This window comes from Cavia porcellus, unplaced genomic scaffold (genome assembly GCF_034190915.1).
Source record: "Cavia porcellus strain 051 isolate PalLab524CR breed Dunkin Hartley unplaced genomic scaffold, mCavPor4.1 scaffold_16, whole genome shotgun sequence".
Classification (NCBI taxonomy): domain Eukaryota; kingdom Metazoa; phylum Chordata; class Mammalia; order Rodentia; family Caviidae; genus Cavia; species Cavia porcellus.
In genome coordinates, this window is record NW_026947499.1 from 61,534,313 (window position 1) to 61,552,812 (window position 18,500).

General features: G+C 39.5%; 1 protein-coding gene across 1 annotated transcript in view; it reads right to left on the reverse strand.

The window, feature by feature from the left end:
• Htr1b (5-hydroxytryptamine receptor 1B) overlaps positions 1–15,958 on the reverse strand; it is a 99,083-nt gene extending 83,125 nt beyond the window's left edge. Inside the window, exon 1 of the mRNA XM_063226927.1 lies at positions 14,723–15,958. Coding sequence (XP_063082997.1) covers positions 14,785–15,954 — 1,170 coding nt within the window. The 5' untranslated portion in view covers positions 15,955–15,958 and the 3' untranslated portion in view covers positions 14,723–14,784. The remainder of the gene's footprint in view (positions 1–14,722) is intronic.
• Between the last annotated feature and the right edge of the window lie 2,542 nt (positions 15,959–18,500).

An 18,500-nucleotide genomic window follows, 5' to 3' on the forward strand; every position in this document is an offset into this window, starting at 1 on the left:
GAACTGTGAGGTGGAAAGAGTCTAGCAAAAGTGATTGTCATTACTAATATGACTTCAATATTTCTGAACATTCAAAGCAATTATTCAGAGAAAGGTACTAGCCTCTACCCAGAATACTTTCTCTCCAAGTCAGTTTGGCCCACTCCCTTACTTAAGCTCTGCTGCATCTTCCCCTTAATCACAGGCACATTCTTGACACTCCCAATTAAAGCCCACACAATGATATCTCATTCACACTTTTCTTCATCTCACTGCCACTACATACCTCATACTTTACAGTTTCTTAATTATTGTGTGAGCACTTCCTTCAAAAACTTCAACTGTGTCAGAGCAAGCATTGGGTAGTTCCCAATGATATGCTTCTACATTCCCAGCAGCAGGGAAGGAGCAGTAACTCAGGAAGTTCTCTGTTTAAGCTTCTCCATGATTCTGTAAGGAAAAGGACTTTTAAGAAAAGTTACTTTTTCCAAGGCTACCAGCCTCATCAGTGGAACAGGTTATGACTCAAACCCACATCTTTAAATTCCACATTCTATTCTTTTCTCCAATGTATCACATAGCTTCTCACTTTGATCTTGTGAGTTACTATGAATCTGGAAATTTTCATCAAAACTTTGTGGAAATGAAGCAATGCACAGGTTCATTGCTCACCTACAAAGTTCGCTTAGTTTTCACTTATTAGTTTGATATATTATGTAAATCATCCTTCATAAGTAAAAGATGTTTTCAGAAATACACAAAAGTATTTGGCAAATTTATAACACAAATAATACAAAAACAAATAACATCGACTTCTTTGTAATAACTTTAGATGCTAAAGTCCATAAAACTAGCTAAATCATTTAACTATTTAATAAACACTTACTGAGTACCTGTTCTGGGTCAGCCTCTTAACCCTCTGCTAATGTCCTAAAATACAAAGATAAATAATATTCCATATCCTTAAATGAACATATACTTACAATATAACAAATCAGAGGTCTTAATAATTTGTTATAGGAGCAAAGGGAATCTAAGGATTAAGCATGTTGGAAGACATATAACCAATCGTATATCTAACACCAACAGAGGCAATATATGTATTTGGAGATGAAAATAGCATGGGTTTTCAAAAATCTAGGTCACTAAATGTATTTGACATTGGGTTCCCAGTGGGGGTACAGTTAAAAGGGGGCTGTCTGTGAGCAGAGGAATACATTCTGCTTGTTGAGAAAGTTCAATGAGGTAACACCTCTGAATCTTCTACATGGAACTTCATTAAGTACTGGGGGAATTGTGGCACTTGTCTTATCATGGAGGATTTGAAATTTTTATATGTCCATAATTGCAAATGAACAAAAATGATTCCAGGCAAAATAAATAAATAAATAAATTCCTTGTTTATGGAATGCAGTTCCTTATCTGGGAATCCTTGTATAATAAAAAGAGTTCACATATTGTATGCAATTGTGTTCAAAACCAGAGGCTCCAGGCACCACTGTTATCTGATGCTTTCAGTGACAAACAATACACTTGATGAGAGTCTATGAAATAATGAAGCAACCCAGTGTTTAATTGTAACTAAGCCTGATGAACTTGATTTGCTGAGATAGCAAGTTGATTTTATAGAAAAGTCATGTGAGTTTCCTTTCTTCTTCTATTACTCATGTCGTCAGTCTTTAGGGAAATGATAAGATAATTTCAAACAGTCATTTGGAAGTGTCAGTGACAAAGGATTGGAAATATTGCCCTTGCCATCACACAGCTTTTCCTATGAGTTTTTCTTTTCCTTTTTTTCTTCTGAACATGCCTTGCTTTTTCTCATCTCAATTCCAAGAAAGTAACTTGATATTGGAGCAGTAAAGCCTGTCACAATAAAAGCCTGATCTGTCAAATTTTTCTGCTTTTTTTTTTTTTTTTACCTTGTCGATTGTTTCTCCCACAAACTCCAGTTTGGTACTTGCATGGCACTTTCATGGTTCTACATAACTGAGAGCCAACAATAATTGTGAATACAACATCAATATTGTGTATCAGTCATAAGAAAATGGCAATTTTCCTTTCCTTTGCATCTTATAATCACTTAATAAGATACCTTAATACTGGCTGTTGAATTACATAATAAACAAAATTTCTCATCATTTAACATTTGTTCAAAGACTTATTACTGTGAGTTCACAGAAGCAGAAAGAAGAAAAAAATGTGCATTTACCCAGTGAATTTAATCAATGCAAATTGCACTTCTGAATTAATTATTCAGGTCTGCAAAATTTGTTATGATTGTTGTTTTTGTATTACTGCCCAAATTATTTGAAAAAAATTATCCTAATCTTTTTAAAATTAATTTTATTGGTATATTTTAGATATACATAATGGTCACATTCATCGTAGGAAATTTGTACCTGTACATGATATTTTTGGTTACCTATTCCCCAATCCTCTCTCCTCCTTTTCCTCTCCTTTCTCACAAAGCTTTCTTTCCATTTTTCCTTCTACTCCCTTTTTGCTTTTTCTTTTATTCCTTCCCCACCCCCTCGCTTGTTCCCAGCATGTTTAGATATGCCTAATAGAAATTCTTTTCTATTTTAATCGAAGCATTACTTAAGTTGTTTTGCAGATGAATACAGGAAGACACCTAGGGTAGTAGCGTTTATCAGCCAACTCTAAGGATATAAGCATTTCATTGACAAGGTCTTTTGTCCATAGAATTTTACTGTCTATATCCTTATCCCTGTGAACCTTGCATCAGTGTCATTACCCAGGACCCCATGAAGTCCTTCTCCATCATTCTGAGTGTCAGCAACTCAGTGGGAAGCACCAAGACCAGAACTTTGCCTTTGTTTGACCTTGACCCATGGTGGCTGTAGCCAATATCTCAGCAAAACATCCCTTCTGATTGTCTTGGGCTTCCTGCTACACATCCTTAGAGGATTCATCATCTCCTTTTTGCTTCAGAAAAGTCTTCCCTCACCGCTCCATGCAGAAGCACAGCAAACATTTCTAGAGTATAAATGTGATCCCATGGGAGAGGAATGCATAGAAATTTGTACTGAAAACATTTAATGACAAAAAACTGAAACCATGCAGAAAGCATAGAAAATGAGGTTGCCCTTTAAACTTTGCTTTCTTGGGTTGAGAGTTATATGACTTTTGAGCAGCATGACCTTTAATAGTAGTTTCTGTTAAAATCTTCTAAAATGAATTAGTGTGCTTTTCTCCTTGAGGAAGCAAAATCAGCTTGTGTCTTTTGGTGAATCAGCATCTCACAGTGCCTTAGAGGGATACGTATGTAGTTTCTTTTTCATGGCAACATGTGTTTCTTCACTTGTATGTTTTTAATAAAAGAGTTTTAGCAAAACCTGTGATTTAAAAAAAAATACTAAACAGTATCACACAAGGTAAAATGTTTATTTAGTCATTCATTCATACCATCATTTACTGAGCACTTAGGAATCTCTGACTAAATGTGAGGTGTGTTATGCCAGCCCCTGGAATACAATGGTAAGCAGCACTAAAATTCTCCTTTATACTCTCCAGAGATAGTGCTGAACTCTCTTGACAATCTGTTTTCAGGTCCTCAGCATTGCAGTTCATACAGTATTCCTTAGAAAGACTACAGAGAAAAGGAGCTAAATATCTTGGTCTAAAAGAATCAGAAAAGTCTCTTTAATGGTGATGGCAACTGAACTGAGACTTAAGAGATGAATTTTGGCATTCAACAACATTGTTTAAGAATCCCACTCTCCATTAACTATGTTTCTTAATTTGGGGGCTTGAAGGTTCTCATAAATAATCCAATAAAATTATTAAAAGTTACACTTGCAAGCGGTTCAACATTTTTTGTCTTGTATATTTTATTACAATAAAAAACACTCTTGCTCAATCAAAGTATGTCTATGCACAGAGGCAGAAAAATACATAATTTCATGAGTCAAACACTTCCCTGAAGGCCACTATGGAGTTTCTGGAGATTCATAAAACCTATAAGAAGCTGTGGATTAAATAATCGAAGGCAGTTATATCACTGTGTCTACATAGTATATAAAAGAGTATTTAGCAGTTTTATGGAGAATGCCTTTAAGGTGTGACATAAGAATTGATTCAGATTCATACATAGACGTTTTTCTAATTTCTAATTTGACTATGTATTCTGAGATTCTCAATAGATGTGATTTTCCTCATCAAAAGATATGTGCCAGGATTCTGAAACATGTTGTATGTGGGATAGAGCCTCCTGTGGACATCTAAAGAGTAAAACCCAGGGATGCTGTTGAGTATCCTAAAATGTACAGGTGGCCTTGCAATAAAGAATCCTGTGGCAAAAATGTCAACATGGTCAAGTATAGGACCTTTATCTACATTAATTAAATTGCTAAAATAATTTTCTACAAGGGAGGCCTAATGAACTTCAAATTGATTACAGGTAGAAAACTATAAATATACATACATTTTAATATAAATAATGTCTTTCTTCAAAGAAAAGAGGGTTGAAGTTCATTATCATCTTGATGTACTTTAGTTTTATAATTATAGTATATTTATTATTTTTTGAATTAAATATCAAATTCATTAAAATAAATAAGGAAATAAAAATATTAGATGATGGCATACTTATATCTGTTTTGCTCTGCTTTTGATCTAAAGTAGGTCACAGATATCAATTTCATAAAGGCAGGGGTATGTCCTTTGTGGAAAGAGAATAATGTGGTCAGGCAAACCACCCTGCAGTGTTAGCTTGCAGCAGTTGCTATGGCAAATATCTGTGTTTTATGAATACACCTGAATAACTCAAGCACTCTAAAATAAAAGGAGATTTGATTAAATGGAGACTAAGTGACCTTTAAAATTATTTCATTACCTCTGAACAGTTAGGCCTATTGTAGACAAATGTCTACTCCATACACATGTGTGATACTTGAAACTGCTTCTGCTAATTTTCTGGTCCTTTTGCACAGGGCCAGAAAAGCATATCACCACCAATCTGCCAGAGTAGAGTCCCTGGAGTCCACAGCGGACAGCCAGTCTGAACAAGAGAAATCTACAGTCATCACAAGGAAGGTGGCTCAATTTTGCGGGTTTCCATTCATCAGGTTGAAGGTAATGACCACCTGTAACTGTGATACATTATGGCAACTTGAAAAGTTTAGAAGCTTACCTAAGTAACCCAGCAGTTCTACATTTTAGAGTGTAGACCACATGCCCTAGGGTGGCAGGGTATGCTCCAGGACATTGCAATGGTTAATTCATTGATTCCATGTGAGAAGTTTGCACATTTAACTCAGTGACTTAGGAGGGGACCTCATTTTGTAAATATCCTTAGCCTATACAAGGAGATGATGTGAGTGCTGCACCTGTCCTAGTGCCAGTAGCCTGCATACAGTGTAAGGGAGGAAACGACATTTCTTCTCCTTTTTATGCTCTGGTTACTTTTGCTGTCCTCCACTGCCATGAACTGTTGCCCTCATCATGCCATCTTGATTTGGACCCAACTGATTACACACTGAAACCTCCATAAACTGTGAGCTAAATAAACCTTTCCTTCCTTAATTTTGGGTGTCAGGTATACTGTCATAGCAAGGAGACAAAAGTAATCAGCGCACCATCCAAAATTAGACTTTCTCCCTCTAGACTTGAATGCTTATGGTATCTAAAAAAAAAAAAAAAATTAGAGAAACATATAGTGTAAAATGCAAACATGCAGTAAACTATTACAGGGCTAAATTTTATATTTAAGACCTCTTAAATTTCACTTCAAGACCCTTGCACAACTGCTTGTGATAAACGAATTATTTTTGCCTATCTACTAATGGTATAAATCAAAATTAGTTCTGTGTTATCTCCCAATATTCCAAACTCATTATTTCAATGTTCTGGCCCTAAGTAATCTATAGCATGAACAACTAATTTGCCTTAAATTATGAATGGTTAATAGATATTGGAATGTGCTTAAACTTTAAGCAGTGTTTATAAAATAAGATAATTAAAAGACACAAGACAGAAAATGATATTTTTCTAGCATCTCTTAAATCACAGTATTTAAACAGTTTTTGAATAGGTTCATAAAACTCCTTCCAATTGCCCAAAGCTCTACAGTTCAAATAATCAATTGGATTTTAACCAGCACTAAAGTATAGCATACAATATCAGAAAAGGAGGCTGAAGAAAAGAAAATGAAGCTCTATTGTGCAAATGCCCTGCTCCGAAAACTGCCTCAGTGTTTACACTTATGTAACAGTAACACAGGCTACTTATCAGTCCTTCAAAGTAGATTATATTAATCCCACTTAGAGAAAGCAAAACTAAGATTTGTAGAGATTAAACAAATTATCCCAAATCACATGTTAAAATAAATAAAAAACCAAGATTTTAAAATGCTGTTTGATTCCAAATGCCATTATACAACTGCACACTATCTCAGAACAACAGAAATCCACATCTAAAAAGCATCCTCTATGTCCAAAACACTTTTAAACAGAGATCTGCCACATTGCAACTTGTTTAATGTTTATAATCAACTTGTGAATAAGACAATATTTTCCCCATAGTGATATATGAAAAAACTAACTCTCTGTGATGCTAAAGCCATACACCTGGAATTTAAACCAAGGTCAGTTTAGGTCTGCATTCTACTTCCAAATTTACTAAGCTTTCCATGTCATGTATGTTACTGCATTCCATTTGCACATGAGTGACAATAATCTAATGTACAGAATAAGAAACCTTTTCTTCCTTCACAGTTTCCTTCAAGCTAAAAGAGACTATTACTTTGTATACTTTTTATAACATTTGCTTCTTAATGTAAGTATATTTTCTTATATTTACTCTAAATTTGGAGTTGTCATTTGTAAATATTGGCAAACGTTCATCCCCAGAATTTATTGGATTTCTTGTGTGGGTAGTGGTTTAGGGTTTTGGGGAGATGATCAGGGAAGGGGAAAGTAATTCAAAGCTCTAGGCAAAGAGGAGCTGTGCTAGTAAAACATATTGCTGTAAAAATATAAGGAAAAAGAAACTATGCATTAAAAGTTTTCTCTATATAATATAAACTAACCATATGAACTGAAAACATCTTGTTGCTTTCTTGAATTTATTTTACCTGGAAATTTAACTTCATTACAAGTACCAACATAATGTCCTAGGGAGCCAAGTTTTTGAAATATATGTCTGTCAGTAACTTTCTATTAAAAGGAAATACCTCCTGATGCATTACTCATCGCAGAAGCATCACCTATATTTAATGGTAGCTTAAGTGTACAGTTTTACACATACCTTCTCTGGCAGAGGTGAGTGGGCATGGAATATGTCCTGGTTGGTCGTGGTCATAGGAGATAGAGAAGGGCAAACCTTGGAGGCAGAACAAAAGGAATCTTGTATTCCCTAGATACAACTTTGTGGTTACAGGTATATCCTTAAAGATCTATTCTAGTGTCTCAGAATAGAGTTCAGAAAAGACTACTCTCAAAGACAAAGTTAAATTAACATAATAATTCCTTTTCTATTCCTATTCTGAATATGAGTTATTTAACTGTGACTGTTAGAATTCTCGGAACTATAAAAGTGGGGAAAATGGCAACATCTAATTCATGAAGATGGTAACATTATAACACAAAAAACAATATTCACCTTATGATAGTGCCATTAGAACTAAAAGAGTGAGTGTAATTATTAAATGGGTTGTGAGAGCCACAATTAGGGGGTTCCTGCCACATCCCCAATTCTTTAAAAATAAAGGGGTTAAATTCCCAGTGATGCATTTTTTTCTGGAATTGAACTGGAAACATCATTATTGTCCATGTAAAGACATGAAAGACTAAAACTTTATTTTGTAATATAGAACAAGATCCTACCTGGACACTGACACTATTTAACTTCCAACACTGAAATAACAATCTAACAGATCCTTTCTGAAGTAGGATTCTTTGATTCTTACTTGTAGCCTGCGCTTAAGAAATTCAGCAGTATCTTCAGTTTTATGAGTAACTGGTTATGGTGTGTGCCAAGATGTTGACAAAATTTTTCCATAAATAATTTAAATTTACTTCCATTGAAAAACAATTATGAAATAGTTGGGGGGTAAAAAAATCAGGAGGAAATTTTTGAGAAATCAAGAGATGTTGCATCACTTCTTTAGGATAAGAAATCTTTAAATTACAGTAAAAAAATAACCTAATGTTTGAAAAGCACCTTTGTTTCAGCTTTGATCATTTGCTTGTGTTTATATGTGTAACATGTATGTGACATATAAATATATATGTCCTTTTATTAACATAAAAAATTCAGTGGGCTTAAGTAAAACAGATTACAAGCATAATTAGGCCTTATATTAACAATTTATTTATTTGTTGTTTTAGTCCCTGTGTTGCTTTATTATTATTATTATTATTATTATTATTATTATTTTTACAAAAGACAGGCCTTAGTTCAAGCTAATATAAAAAGAGAGGTCTGAATTTGAGGATCATGCTTAACTGACTCATACGTAGAGTGAGCTGATTATTTGGGGAAATATTGAGGATTTAAAGTATGTGAAAGTATTTAAAAGGAAAGTAAGCAAACATTTAATAGCAATTGCAACTGAGATATGAATAACATGTAAACAAACTGAAAATCTATTGCTGTGCTTTGTGAATCACGATTCACTCATCCGTTTTGATTTTGGTCAATTCATTATAAGTAAGCAAACTATGTTTTCTTATGGATTTTTGTTACTCAAAGTGTGATTTACCTCAGATCACTAGCCTCTCCTGAAGTCTTGGGAGTATGCAGAGTCCAAGGCACTATCATTGGCCTTCTTCATTAGCATCTGCACTCCAACCAGCTCTTCAGTAAGTCATATGCCCATTAAACGCTGAGAAATACTCGCAGCTGGTTCTCCATTTCCTGTTGAATGATTAACCACATATGCAATACTTTGTGGTAAAGCCAAGAAAGACAAAGACTAAAAAGAAAAATAAAAGAAGAAAAAAAAGATGAAGCAGAGGGGAGGAGAAGGGAAAGGAGAAGGAGAAGGAGAAGGAGGAGGTGATGACAATGAGGATGACTACCACAAGGAATTCCAGAAACTTACGGTTAGGCAAAACTGGCATGGGAAAAACAAAATGAAAAGCAAGAAAACTTCCTCTGCACAAAAGCAGAGAGCCTAGAGCTAAATCCATTGAGACTGTTCAATTAGTAAAGAAGGGACTGATAAATTATAAGGGGAGCTGCAGGTCTAGACATGCGACAGTGCATTATACTTAGCAAATGAGATAAGATGAGACAGCAGGAGTGTTTACAAAATTGCACTAGATACAGGTCTCCAACCAAGTACTTGACTCTTTGAAAACTGTTTTGTCACTGCTGAACCATCACAACATTGTCATCAGGCTTAATGATAAGGCGATATCATAAAATATGATTTTCCCAATATAGAATGGGCAGTCAGAGGCTCATGTGTGCAATGTTCTAAGTCAGGGAAGGAATGAGTCATATTGTCTTGCATCATTAAAGCAGGGTGTGTATAGACTTTTTAAAGCATTTATCATAAATGAATCCCTGCGTTACCATATGTTCACTTTTGTTACAGGAAATATTACAAGATCATCCTTGCTTTATAGCTTTCCAGCCAATAGTTTAGCTTAAAAGTAAGATATTTTTAATTCTTCCTGTCCTTCGAGATATGTACAAATAAGTTAAAAGAAATGGGAATTGTTTTTTTATAGACTATACTTGGAATAGTGGTAAGTCACTCTCATTGTCAATTGGCTCAATTCCAGGGATTAGTTTTCTCTCAGGGAGCACTAAAAATCTTTGTGCAATTGCAAGATGTAGATGTTTACTTAAAGACCATCTTACTGACAGATGTGTGAAATGGTGCATGGAATTCTGTCCACTGCGGACTATAAAATGCTGAAGAATAACAGTTATATTACAGAAGGATGACAATGACATGGCTGTATTCATTTTCTTCTCTTATATGATCCATTTGCTCATACAAAAATTTATTTTATGGCAATGTTGTAAAAAACTGTACTCTTTTATATATGACTATTTTAAAATAAATGTCAAAGTTATACAAACTTGAAGGTCTACTTTGTGGGGAAAACTGATGTAAAACTATGCCTTACTTACATACCAAAAAAAATAAAAACAGACCTGTATTTACATGCCAAATAGCCAATCTCTATAAATATATCAACTTTAAGCCAAGGAAGTTTTAAAAAAGAAAACAGCTGGGAGAAAAATCATTGCATTGAAAGACTTTTACATAAATACCTTTATTTTGAAATAAAACTATTTGCCTTCTAAACTCTGATTTCACTCAATGCCATATTTAAAGAAAACTCACAATGTTTTGCTAAATTCAGAATAATCGAGTCTATACGTACTGTATGAAGAAAAACTTTAGATTTGCTTAGGGATCCTCTGCCTGAACTTGCAGTTCTGAAAAGTATGCTTTTTTATATGAAGTTAAAATGCCTCATCTATGGGTCAAAGTTTTATATGAGCCTAGAGGAATTAATAGCACTTGCAAAATACTGAGGAAGTTAAAAGATTGTGAATTGTGAGCAGGCCCATCCACTAGGCAACTCAGATGGGCCAATTCTGCTTGTGTTTATATGTGTAACATAGATAGGCAATTCTGCCCTCTAGTGGACTGTCCCAAGTGGATTCTGAGAAAAGTTGCCAGAGCTTTATCACAGCTCAGCTCCCCTTCTTTGAAAAACTCCAGCAGATGCCCCAACTGAAAGTGTTAAACCCCTCACTCATGTAACATTTGGGTCAGCAATCTCCCCTCCTCAAATAATGGGAAAAACCTTGAATACATAATCAGATTTTCACAGGCAAAATAAAAACATACTCATTATTACTAGTTATTATGGCTTTATAACAATAAAACAAAGTGGGAAACAAAGTATTGAGAAAAAGTGTGCATGTGGTCAGATGCTTCGGACTCTAAGAAGACAGCCTGAACTTTCTAGATAAGGAAGGAGGAGGGGGAAAGTATTTAAAAGTGAAAATATTTAAGAGCCTAAAGAAATTAAATATTGGGCAATCATGTTTTGGTCATTGGAATCACTGCAAACAATTTCTTATGATCCTTTTGTTCCTTGAGGTGAGGAGTGTCTTCAAGGTGGTAATTGCAGAAGTCTGGAAACCTTGGCCTTTTCTGCTTTAGTCAGGTTCTTATTATCTGGGCTAGTTCAGTCTTCCCCAATTCACCTTCTACCAAATAATAACGGCTAATCCCACATCCATATAAGAGACATTGGAAAATGATTGCATAAAGGAGGTAATATCTCTGAATGCCAAAAAGTCAGGCATCTTGATAAATGTTTTACAAGTAGGGGCTCTAAGTCTTTGCAACAAATTGCAAGTCATTGATATTTTGCAAGAAAAACTGTACAGCTCTAACACACTTATCTTGTAGCTCAAAATTTTTAATTTCAAAATGTTCTTGTCTACTTCATTATCTTCAGATTAAGCAGTATACTGCTGTTATATACTATTCAAATTTCCTTCTGGATTAGCTTAGCTTTTGCTTAATTTTGTATTTTGAGCAGCACATAGTACTTAGAAATCTCACTACCTTTCCTGGAGACTGCATTTCTTCCAAAAATGTTGACCTTAAAAACTTTGGTAGTTGATGTGACATACTTCTTGAAGAATGTGAGAGCAAAATCTTTTATTCCTTTTTAAATTCTTCCCACAAATATTAACTAATTTTCCCAAGTTGTGGCAGCACATATCAGGTTACAAGAGCATCCTTTCTTATCAGCCATTTTCTTGTTTTCTGTTTTGGTCATTTTCTCATTAATGCCCAGACTTTTAACTGCAACTCCCAGAATCCAATGAACCCATCTTTGCATAAAAATAGAACTATTATTCAGTATTTTTGAACGCAAAAAGGACTTTTATTTCATTATTTTCATAAATTTCATTTCCAATTATACATACTCTGAAAGGTGGAAAACCAAACGAAATTTTCAGTCACAGCAACTCCATCAAATACACATGATCTGAGATTTTACTGCTTGAGTAGTTACTGTTCTGTAGGAAATTTGTGCAACTCAAGAAAAATTTATTTATTGGCGCAGTGTCCATCTTTAAAAAAGAAACCCTAAAATTCCTATAAACACAAGACAATATTGGCATTTTAGGTGAGTATACATTCATATGTGTGTGAGAATTTGTGCAATTGAACAACATGGAAAATGTTATTTGCTACCACAGCCAATGAAATATATTTTCATTTCCATGTGAGTTAAACATTTCCACTTGCCATTTAATGTACTTCAAAAAAGCCATGTGTCTGTTTTATGAAACAAACTACATCATAGGCAATAGTAACTGAAAAGGAGCTTAACAGTCTTAACTGTACCCCTGGGATGAATAATATACTTTGCATAATCATGTGCAATGTTGGAAGATGATTCTAGATCTCTTATAACTACAAGGGTTTGCAAGCTTCTATTAGATACAGTATGCCCCACATAAGTCAATTTAGCCAAACAGTCAAGCAATAGTTAAGGTGAGTAATTTACAAAATGGCAAATAATCCATTTGACTAAATTGACTATGTTTTGCTGACATGAGGACACAATCATTGTAGGCGTCCTATAAAGAAATCATTTGTAAGTGGCTATTTGTTTCAATTAATTTTTCCCCCTACGGATCTCAGAGGTTGACTTAATTGCCTCCTAGGCTCAAGAAAATACAGTTGCATAAACACAAGACTGACATTAACACAGAGACAAATACCATGCTCTATGCACATTCCTCCATGGGAGAAATGTTGCAAAAAGCAAACAAGGAAACTTGGGATCCAGCAGAAGAATTAGGATTATCAAATAGCTAAGACTTTATCTTTTTTCCAGTGATAGGCATAATGTTAATCAAAACCTTCCCTTTTCACCTAGTTTCACATGAACATCTGAAAAATCTATTTTGAAGAATCTTCCCCAGAGACAGTATCTGCACAGTAGGCAAGGAGCAGACTTCAGCTCCAGAGAACTGAGTAGCTGGGCTGGGGAGCTTCAAGCAGAATGTGAATCCGTTTTATCAAGACAACTTGCTTCTGCAGACAAAAGGTATCAACTACAAAAAGCCCTCTGAAGAAAGAGGTGTGAATCTTCTTTGGCATATTGAATATTTCACATACACATTTTTTTTCCTCTGTGCAGATGATCCTTCAGGACTACCTTTTATTAAGATCATGTTTTTATTGTTTTCATCTTATAGTGTGTGATTTGACCCTGCATTGACAAGCCCTCAGAGTGACTCTGAAATAACTAAGTATTGTTTAAACTTGAAAAAAGAGAAACATTGAAAGTATTTCAGGTGATTTTATTCATTAAGGTGTCAGACCCTGGTGACAGGTTTGCAAGATTAAAAGGCTTGCCAGATTCCTGATCATTTAGCAAGTCTGAGGTCTGGTTCTGTAAGTTATAAAAAACAGGCTCAATTTCAGCCTCTTTAGGCTTTTAAAAATTTCTTACATGCCATTTTTCTAGCAATCTTGTTCCTACTCAAACTTCAATAGCAAGGCAAAAGAAGTAGGTTTTTTTTTTTTTTTTCCCTCTTTCTCCAATATGGTTTTTAGGGTCCTTGCTGCTTTTTGAAGATTTCCAGAGAAGAAAACTAGTTCTCTTGGTAACTTCATATTTTTGCACACAAAGGAATCACAGATGGGAAGGAGAGTGCAAATGATTATCAGAAAAGTGTCTCATGCATTTTAAGATTTTTTTACAAGTCAAAATATACATCCTCCTATTGCCCCTCATTCCTCAGCTGTATACAAATCATTCCTATTTCATATCCCCTTTATTTCCCTGACTTGCATAAGGAACAGAGATGCTTTCTTGTTAAGCAAAAAGGATTGCACTGGTAAGACATATAGCAGCAGTTTGGGCTGAGTCACCCTCATACCCTCCATTTATGGGGATTCAAATGTGTAAAGTGACAGATTCCTGAAATCAGGAGAAAAAATAAAAGCAATCTGCAGACTTTGGCACTAGCACACATAATGTTTCGTTTGTTAGAGCTATAGTTTGATAATTGCTTTACAAGAATTAAAAAATTAGAAATCTGCAGAAAACAAACAATTACAGGTGTTGATTCTCAGTGTAACTCTCCCCATCTCCCATTCCCACCCACCCACTCCCATATAGTTTCAATTATAATAAAAATAGAGCTCTTAGCATCAGAATTTTTCTGTTAACTCCTCAAGGTTTCTTTGTGCCATCCAAGCCACATTTAGGGTTTGAAGCACCAAATCCACAATTCTTTCCAACCAAGTTTAAATAAGCAAAAAACTGAAGACTGGAGGATGCCAAAGTAACTGTTCTTAAATTAAGCTGTAACACAAAGTTCTCCCCAACACACTGGGTAATAAGCATCAAGTACTGCCAGGCTGTGTGTAGATCCGTCTCAGAGAGGCTTCGTACTACACCTACCAAGGGCCAGTGGCTCTGGAGGGCACCATCATCCATGACACCAAGGTAGTGCAGGAATGCCCTATCCACCATCAATTTTAAAAAGTCGCAACCCCCTTTGTGATTGGCTGCCGCGGGATCTGTGCTGAATCGGGGCTTGAGGGGAGGAGGTGAACCTGCTCCTCAGCAGGAAAGCTCTACATTTAGTTTGAACTGTTCTGCTTCCAGAGCTCCCTAGCAGGGCTGTCCTGGCTTCTCAGGACCTGTGCCCTTGCCCAGAAGAGAGAGCATTGCTCCGACCTAGTAACAGCAAAGAAGATTCCACCTACCTGTGGAAAGACCCAACTTGGTCCCCAAAGGTCGCTTGGGCGACCCCACTGCATTGGGCAAGTCAGGTTGTGCACTTAAAGCGTATCAATTTATGGAAGGCCTGTTTGAAGTCCTCGTTGGACATGGTGTAGATGATGGGATTGATGAGGGAATTCAGGTAGCCCAGCCACGTGAAGAAGTCAAAGATGGCCATGTGGAACCAGCAGGCATCCTTACAGATGGGCATCACCAGGGAGATGATGAAGAAGGGCAGCCAGCACACAATAAAGGCTCCCAGGATGACCCCCAGCGTCTTGGTGGCTTTGCGCTCCCTGGCGGCCATGAGCTTCTTCTTCTCCAGCAGGGCGTCAGAAACTCGCACTTTGACCTGGTTCACGTACACAGGAGACCCGGAATCGCAGGGCACCTCGGGAGCCCGGGAGTTGATGGAGGTGACTGAAGACGTAGAACCGGGAGAGTCGGTTATCAGCTGTGCTCGGGTCAGGCGCTTACCGGTCTTGTTGGGTGTTTGCTTCAAAATGCGGGAGCGCGCCTCCACATAGATACGGCCATAGAGGGCGATGAGGAGTAGGGTAGGCAGGTAGAAGGCACCCCCTGTGGAGTAGACAGTGTAGAGGACGTGGTCTGTGTTCACTAAGCAGTCCAGCACCTCTTCCTCGGCCTTGGCTTGGCGCCAGAAGAAGGGCGGCAGCGAGATGCAGATGGAGAAGACCCACACCAGTGCGATCATGCCCGCCGCCCTCCTGGGCGTCCTCTTTGCCGAATACCCCACAGCGTCCGTGATGGCCCAGTAGCGGTCTAGGGCGATGACGCACAGGTGCATGATGGACGCGGTGCAACAGGTGATGTCCGACGACAGCCAGAAGTCGCAAAGTGCCTGGCCCAGGGTCCAGCGGCCGGTGACCGTATACATGGTGCTGATGGGCATCACCAGGATGGACACGAGCAGATCGGTGAACGCCAGGGACGCGATCAGGTAGTTGGCGGGGGTATGCAGCTTTCGCGTGCGGTACACGGTGGCGATCACAAAGGCATTGGAGAGTGTGGTGGCCAAGGTGATGAGCGCCAGCAGCACAACCAACAGCACTTTCCAGGGCAGGGCGATGGAGTCCTGGTAAATGTGGCTCGGTGCGCTGCAGTTGTTGGGAGGCGCAGAGACGTTGGCGTGCGGCAGCCCAGTCTGGGAGCCCAGGACCGCCGGTGGGGTGCACGAAGCCTCAGGGTTCCCCATGGTTTTCCTTGCCCAGGCACCGGAGCGCAGCTCTCGGGCATGGGGCGAACGCGGGACAAAGTGCAGATGCGCGAGAGAGTGCAAAACAGAAGGACCATGGAGACCACAGGCTCCGTTTCCCTTGTCTGTCAGCTCCGGGGTTCCTCAGTGCCTCCTGCTCTGAGAACCCGAGGTCACGGGCGCGCAGCCCCGCAGAAGGGCGCGTCCTGCACCCCAGTGCGCCAGGCGCCGCCCCCCGTCTCTGATCTCTGCCCTCTGCGCCTGGGGTTGCTAAAGGACTAGCACCCCAACCCAGCTCGGCCTGGCTCCTCGAGGCACGTAGTGGAGGGAGGTATTGCTGAGGAGAGGCTGGGACCAAGGAGGATCTCTTACCCCAACTGCTCAGAACTGAGTCTCTCCTAACCTGGGCGCTCAGGGATCTGCAGACTCCGCCCGCAGGAGTTTGTCAGCGCTCCCGCCCGCAGCGTGCAGGCTCGCGAAGAGTCCGGGTCCCGCATCCCCGCGCTAGCCTCGGTCTGGGGCACTTTCCTGCTGCTGCAGGTTGGGCGAGGTCTGGAGCCGCGCCCTCTTTACGCGCTGGCCACCTGGGCGCGCCGCCCAGCAGCGTTCTGCAAGCTTGAGACAGATCTGAGGAGTCCGAGCTGCAGCTCTGCAGGGGCTGCTCCTTCCACCCGGGTACCCCGAGCACCGCTTGGAGCCATGAGGTTGGGGGCGCGGGTCTGCAGACCCGCAGGGAACCCGGGTGGTCGGAGTTTGTGGCGGCAGAGGGACTTGGTCCTGGCGGGGAGCAAAGAGCGTGGAGCCTCTGGGCTCTTTATAAGGTCTGGGACCCGGGCGCCCAAGCCTTGCAACTCTTGCGGCGCGGCAGGCGCGGACGCGCACTCCCCATCACCTTCCTTTTCTCTGTCCCTCCCTGATTTCCTCCCGCCCCGTTCCCCTCCCAGCCCAGCAAGCTCCCGCCGGGTCCTATTGCCCTGGCTCCCGGTTCCTACCCCCACCCCTTTCCGAGCCTTAACGTGGAAGGGATGTTCTGGGCGCAAGAGGGCAGGGGCTTTGAACTCCACACGCACTTTGCAGCCAGACCCATAGCCTCAGTCACACGTCTCCTCTGGGCGTCCCAGCCTGGGCTTTTTTGCTCACCCTCCTCCCGGGAGACCAGTGCTAGGCTGAGCTTAGCCCCAGTCCCGACCACCACAGTCTGGAATTTTATCCGTCAGGAGAGCCACACCCAAGTTAGAGGATGGCATCAAAGGTAGCGCCTTAGGAGGAAACAGCCAGTACTGTTTGTGAATGTTATACTTTGGGCTTCAGGCTCCAACTCATCCTTTGCTTTTACATTTAAAAACTATTTCCTATGTAGGCTTAGAGATTTGTGCTTGTCAATCAATCCCTCGTCTTTAACTTTGTGAGTCAACTTGGCAGAGAGTGCTGGAAAAAAAAGTGTCACAAGCAGACGCCAAGTGCATGTGAAATTAAACCTTCCACTCCACCCTCCCACCTCAGCTGCTCAGCAGTTCCGTGCTTCTGGAAAACAGTTCCCAGTGAGCAACTTGCTTCCCACGGCCGCCTGGAAAGGAGGTCATCAGAATTCACGGAAAAACTGGGCATCCTGAGTAGGCCTCCTTTGCCCTTAACAGTTATGTCTGGCTGCCAGCCACAAACTGTGACAAACATGGCATTAGTTAGGTCCCATAACCACTAGCAGATTCCTTGTTCTCAGTTGTCTCCTCCAGCCTCAACAAGGGAGAACAAATACAGGGTAGAAGCAGAAATCAGCAAATGTAAAGGAAAGAACCAGCATACGATAAATTTTCCGTCACAAAGTTTTCCCACGGGGACTTCCTTAGAACCCAGATAAGTGTCTGGCATGTGAATGCACCTAATGAAAAATATCACACTGTAAATGTATTTATCAGGTTAAGTGCACGTACATTTTAAAGAGAACCATCCAGTCTCAGAGCCAAAGATTGGGAGATTATCTAATGCAAACACACAGTTTTAGGGGGAGTGTAATTGAGATCCTTTACATGAAGTGACTTTTAATCAAGTGATATGGCCTTGGTCCCAGTTCTCTTATTTCCTGACTCTCCAGGCCAGTATGGCAAGCAAGCAAAACACACAAACACAAACTTAGTGTCTCTCTTTTATGCTGGCTGTCTTCTAGACACCTAGACTATGGGTGGACTAGACCCAGTTTCAAGTGGCTTGCATTCTAGAAGAGGCGGGCACAATAAATACTTGGACAAGTAGACAGTAAACATACTTTCAAATAGCAGTGAGTGTCATGAAGAAAATAAGACATGGCCATGTATTGAGAGGGTCTTCCTTTAAGGTGACAGCTCTCTAAAGATGTCCCCTAATCAGAAGTTGCTTTTGGTGTCCTGCTGAGAATTAAAGCTCCCCCTGTTTTCTCCTCTGTCCATTTCTTAGCTCCCAGCACTTCTCCCTCAAGTTAAGCTTGTTTCCACAATTTAAGGGTCCCACGCCAACCAGCCACCATGCCAGGCGCCTAGCTCGATTTCATTACTTTGCAAACTGTCAGGCTC